Genomic DNA, 6,103 nt, shown 5'->3' with positions numbered 1-6,103 from the left:
ATATTCACGTCACATACCCGCGCAAAATGCGTGCAAAGCCGTGAACAGATGACAGGATAGAAGCCAATGAGTACATATTAGTGTACAAGTGGAATAAACGATATCCAGTAGATAATTGAGTCCTGGATCTGAGTTGGAGGCACCATACAAAATAATGCGTTCCTCATTTCCTTTCCCAAAAAAATTATAACTTTGAAAGCATTTTTGGCCCATTGACGCTACTCGGTCCACATATACTCTATAGTCTAATCTATACAACAATGAATCTACTACTAAAAAAAATGTTCTCGAAAGGGCTAAGTTTTTTAACACCATACCCATAAAGCGTATAAAGCTGAATGCGAGGGATATTTGGTATCATTCTGGAAATATCTTATTAGGAGAAAACATTTAAAAATGGTTACATTGTTTATGAAATTGAACTTCATTGAAGGAACGCGTGGCCGTCGAGGGGGAAGGCGAGGTGGTGGAAGTCGGAGACCCGGCACACGAATGTGCTACGCTTGTAGGCAGTTTGGCCATCAGGCTGCCAACTGTCCGCTCTTAAGAGGTTACGACTATTGTTTTTATAGATTTTTTTAGCGATGGGTTAGAGTAATATGGGGAAACTAATAATATTTTTATTCATTAAATTAACTCATGAGTTCATTTTTAAAACTGGCTGAGGAAGGACCGCGGTCCGAAAGCTCCCAAATTTGTAAAATTTTAAACTTTAAATAAACTTATAAAAATTTACTCCATGAAGTAGCAGTTCTTATTAAATAAACAACATTCGAAATATTAAAATACCATGGATCAGAAATTCAATATCTACGAATATATATGTTCATTAGCTATACAACAGCGAGCTCCCACTCAACCAGCGCCAACCCAGACATCGCCCACACTGCCTGGTTTTCATACAGAAACTCTAAGAAAAAATAATTACTGGAACTAAGAGATTGTAGAGGACAATGCTACGATAATGGATCAAATATGGCCGGTATATACAAAGGTGTACAAGCACGGATTTTGACTAAAAACGAATTAGCAACCTTTGTCCCTTGTGCCGCTCACTCTCTCAATCTTGTCGGTGTCCACGCAGCTAGCGTTACGCCTAAAATGATAACACTTTTTGGGACTGTACAAAGACTGTTTGTATTCTTCTCCAGTTCAACTGATAGGTGGGGATTGTTGACATCGGTGCTAAAAATCAGTTTGAAAGCAAGTAGTGACACAAGATGATCAGCTAAAAGACAAGCCGTAGAATCACTTCATCAACAACTTCCTGGTGTCTTGTCTGTATTGAAAGAGATGGTTGATTCAAAAAAAAATTCCGAAACTGTTTCAACAGCTCAAAGCTTTATAAAACTTATTAACTATGACTTCATCTGTAGTTTGGGTTTGTGGGTTAAATTATTATGTTTAATAGACAGAGTTAATATTTCACTTCAGAGCCCAAATATTTCGATAAATATTGCTTCAAAAATGGTCAGAGGGCTTAGAGATTCTATTCTTCACGTTAGAGAAAAAGATTCAGAGATTGAAAAACTATTAGTACTTGCTAAGGAAGCTTGCAAGGAAATGAATTTGGTACCTGAATTTAAAGAAATGAGAAAACGGAAGGTTAAGAGGATGGATTCAGAAAAAGCTGCTGATGAAGGGCATTTAATAACTGAAGAACAAAAATTCAGACGAGAATCAAACTGTGTAATGGACAAAATTCTTTCAGAGCTTGAATGGCGTTTCACCAAGCTGCACCTTATTTCGGAAGAGTTCGAGTTCTTAAGTGGACAGTCACTTTTGGAAATGGGTGTAACCGATCTCAAAAAATGTGCCAATAATTGTGCATTAAAATATAAAGAAGACATAGACCCCTTAGAAATTGCCTCTGAGATAGAAAGTTTAAAATTTCAACCACCTTTATTAATTGAAAACCTAATTAGCACTACCCATTTGGACTTGCTCAATGAACTACACAAAAAAGGAATTGTAAGTGCATACCCGAACGTGGAAATTGCCATAAGAATTTTTTTTAACTATTCCTGTGACAGTAGCGTCAGGTGAACGTTCATTCAGTAAATTGAAAATTATTAAAAATTACTTAAGATCCGTAATAGGCCAAGAAAGGCTCTCAAACATGGCTATTTTAAGTATAGAACATAAAATTTCCAACAGCTTGGATTATGATGATATTATCAACGATTTTGCAGCTGTTAAGGCTAGAAAAGTTTTTTATAAATAAAGTTTTCATAAATGAGTGCTAAAAAGTTTAATTGTAAGGTTTTCTGATTTTGGCAATTTTTGCTATGCGTTAGGGGCGCCAAATATTCTCTCGCCCCGGGCGCTATTTGCTCTAGGTGCGGCCCTGGGCAGACCTGTAACATATCTATAAATATGGTCAAATTGCAGTTTTAAATTAGCAGCTGGATTTCTACTTTTCTATCACTATTGCAGACCTGTAACATGTCTATAAAAATGGTCAAATTACAGTTCTAAATTAGCAGTTGCATTTCTACTTTTCCATCACTATTGCAGACCTGTAACATGTCTATAAATGTGGTCAAATTGCAGTTTTAAATTAGCAGCAGGATTTCTACTTTTCTATCACGTTTGCAGAAATGTAACATGTCTATAAAAATGGTCAAATTACAGTTCTAAATTGGCAGCTGAATTTCTACTTTTTCATCACCTTTGCAGACCTGTAACATGTCTATAAATATGGTCAAAATACAGGTTTAAATTGGCAGCTGGATTTCTACATTTCCATCACTTTTGCAGACCTGTAACATGTCTATAAATATGGTCAAGTTGCAGTTTTAAATTCGCAGCTGGATTTCTACATTTCCATCACTTTTGCAGACCTGTAACATGTCTATAAATGTGGTTAAAATACAGTTTTAAACTAGCAGCTGGATTTCTACTTTTCCTTTACTTTTGCAGACCTATAACATGTCTATAAATTTGGTCAAGTTGCAGTTTTAAATTGGCAGCTGAATTTCTACTTTTCCATCACCTTTGCAGACCTGTAACATGTCTATAAATGTGGTCAAGTTGCAGTTTTAAACTAGCAGCTGGTATTTCTACTTTTTGATCACTTTTGCAGACCTGTAGCATGTCAATAAATATTGTCAAATTGCAGTTTTAAACTGGCAGGTGGAGTTCTACTTTTCTATCTCATTTGCAGGCCTGTAATATGTCTATAAATGTGGTCAAGTTGCAGTTTTAAACTAGCAGTTGCATTTCTACTTTTCCATCACTTTTGCAGATCTGTAACATGTCTATAAATGTGGTCAAATTACAGTTTTAAACTAGCAGCTGTTATTTTTACTTTTGCATCGCGTTTGCAGAATCGCGCTGTACATTTCTTCCAGTACAGACAATTAACAGTTAACAAACAGAAAATGTAGAAACGGCAGACAATTTGCAGTTCTGGAATTGCTGTGAAATTTTCGCGTTTTTCGAGCTGCAGAAAATGTAGCCTTAATGTATACATATTACAGCGTGGTAGCGATAAAAAAGCGCGTATGCAGATGAATTACAGCTTAAAAGTTTTTTACGGGTATCGGAGGAGGCCCATAATGCCATAAAATCTACGCATATTTTTGACATCAGAACATGGCCTACTGACAAGCCATATCTTGACAATTTTAGTTGTGAACTATGGAACGTCTTCAAACCAAGGTTTCCAAGTTCAAGTTTTGATGATTTGCAACTAGAATGGTCGATTTACAAAAATGTCGTCGTCTATCAGTTTCCAATTGATTTGAAACGAAATCCCTCAACAGTGTATGCAAAAATTAACAAGGAGTATCCAGAACGTTTCCCTATAATATCTCAGATTCTTGAAATTCTGACTTTAGTCACACCATCGTCCGCTGAAGCTGAAAGAGGCTTTAGCGTTTCAAATCAAACCAAAAGTTCTTCACGATCAAGCCTTAAATTAGACCACCTAGGTCACAGTATGCGAATCAACATGAAAAAGGTTTCTGTAACAGACTTTGACCCTTGCCCAGCATTAAATTTGTGGTTTGATGCTTGCAAAAGGCGACCCAATAGGGCCAATACTTCAAGCAACAGTTCAGCGAGTCCACTTTCTGACCCTTTACCTCGTAAGAGTTCTACCGATTCAGATGATCTCAATACTTCATTGGATGATTTGTTAAATGAAATGTGTTAAATAGTCAAAGTATCTTAAGATTTGTGATATAAGGTGCCAAGATAGACCCTTTAGTCATTTACTCATACTGGTATTAATAAAATCCTACTTTTATTCAGACGTGTCACGTTACTGTTTTCTGTGCTTTAGTGGTAAAGCAAATATATGCATTACCTTCCCATCTTGTTTTTATACCCCCAATTTCTCCCCCACTAGTCAGTGACTACTAAAAAAAAAATTGGGATAGGAGGGCTCACTAGTCAGGCTGGTTACTAAAAAAAAACATCCTTATGTAGAGCCCTGGTTCTAACTAAGAAATCCGTATTTACGTTCCGATAGCGCATTAAGGCTCCTCAGAGAAGTCCGCACTTCTCTCGGAACTTCATACTTTTACTTCAATTGAATTTAATCAACTTAAAGTCACTTTTACTACAATGTAACCTAATTTTAACCCAGGTTAAGCCGCACGGGTACTATCAAGTACCACCCTGCCTTCGATCCTCCAAGCAACGCCGCCTATATATACAAAGCCCACGCGCGCTCTGGAAAAAAATAATGAAACTTCCTCGTTTTAGTCTTTTAATCGTAACGCCCATTTTTAAGTCGATACTATTTATACGATTTTAAGAAATAGAATTTTCCACGCAAATGTATTTTTGCCTAAAAACGAAGATGGGACGATGGTTAGAACAGCGCCACATATATTATTACAAAATTGCTTTCTTAGCTTAGAATCTAGTCGAATTTCATATTCAATTCGCGAAGTAGTCGCGTATAGGGTTCGAGGTGGAGGTAATTACTTACCTTTAATTTTACTTCGTCCGACGTTATTTCTCCTCTGCTTGGTTTTTTTAGGCCTTAGCGAAAGAACCAGACAGTGACCCCTTTTTTTATTTAATTTCTAAGAGGATGGTAGCGTCACTTTGCGAAAGTTTTAAAATGGTTTCCTTAATCGCGATCAGTTTATCGTTCTCCATTATGACACCCTTTAAAAATATCGAGATTTTCCGGATATACGAGTTTCATTAATAACCTTAGAAAAATAGTGTGGGACACTATGGAACGTTCGAAGATAATATCGATTCAGCCACGTTCTTTCGCAAAAATCAAAGCAAGTATTCCGATCGATACGGTAGAGGAGCCTAAATTGTGATATCGCTTTGCGATTTTGACCGTTTCGGTGATGTTTTTGCCCGAAATTTATCAATACGAATAGCCGCCGATGATTTAAATCCCCGTAACGTTTCTTTTTTATTCGCCTCAATAACCGTCGGGCAGTCGCAAAAAGTAATTACTTCTTGGAAAACAATTTGCCCATCAAGGAAGAGAAGTGCGTGGAATGAATATTTCATTTCGCGTTTGACTTTTCCAAAATCAACGAAACTTTTGTATCGAGTTACAAGGGTCTCTTAGAGTCAATGGGCGGCTCCCCTACATCGTCTTACGCTACCGGCGCGTGAAGGGGATTCGGAAATTATTACTACAATCTCCTCGTGACTCTCGCGGAGACCCCAGTGGCCATTACGATGGCTAGAATGTACATGAACTTAGCTAAATTCGCGCATCTAAACCAGGTGAAATTTTTCAACGAACCTAGTATCGCAACTTTCCGTATAAACTTTGCCAGCGAATTCGTCGGTATCGGAAATTTTAGTCTCGACCCGTTTTAGGAAAACTTTGACGATATATTCGATCCAAATAACGTCTAACAATTGGTAAAATTGGTAGAGAACTTTAAGGGCATCGCTCGATTGGAGTTGGTACTTTCCAGTTCGGCTACTGTTAAACCAAAGACTCTTGTACGGACAACCAAAGAACTGCTTGGGGTTTTTTTTTTCTAAATGTCTCCAAAAAAAGACACCTGAAAATCTTTAAACAAATGACAAGGTTTCTGATAATTTTGCCCGCGAAAATTTTTACCCTTGTACATGCTAATTACCTAGAAGTCACGTGTTTGATCTTGAA

General features: G+C 37.1%; 1 protein-coding gene across 1 annotated transcript; it reads left to right on the top strand.

Annotated features, from left to right (window-relative positions):
* Positions 1-417: 417 nt before the first annotated feature.
* LOC149662748 (uncharacterized) lies at positions 418-4,159 on the top strand. The gene is made up of 3 exons (XM_089842296.1): positions 418-550; positions 834-2,042; positions 3,595-4,159. Exons 2-3 carry the CDS (start codon positions 1,294-1,296, stop codon positions 4,157-4,159), a joined length of 1,314 nt encoding a protein of 437 aa, XP_089698422.1. The 5' UTR covers positions 418-550; positions 834-1,293.
* Positions 4,160-6,103: the final 1,944 nt, after the last annotated feature.

This window comes from Phalangium opilio, unplaced genomic scaffold (assembly GCF_054372755.1).
Source record: "Phalangium opilio isolate 3A_F unplaced genomic scaffold, DU_Popi_V2 ptg000063l_1, whole genome shotgun sequence".
Lineage (NCBI taxonomy): Eukaryota > Metazoa > Arthropoda > Arachnida > Opiliones > Phalangiidae > Phalangium > Phalangium opilio.
This window is presented reverse-complemented; position numbering and strand designations above follow the sequence as displayed.

Coding starts and splice junctions, on each gene's coding strand:
- LOC149662748 (XM_089842296.1), top strand. CDS start 1,294: ATGGTTGATTCAAAAAAAAATTCCGAAACTGTTTCAACAGCTCAAAGC. Junction 2,043..3,594: donor TCCTGTGACAGTAGCGTCAG/GTGAACGTTCAT, acceptor TTTTGACATCAG/AACATGGCCTACTGACAAGC.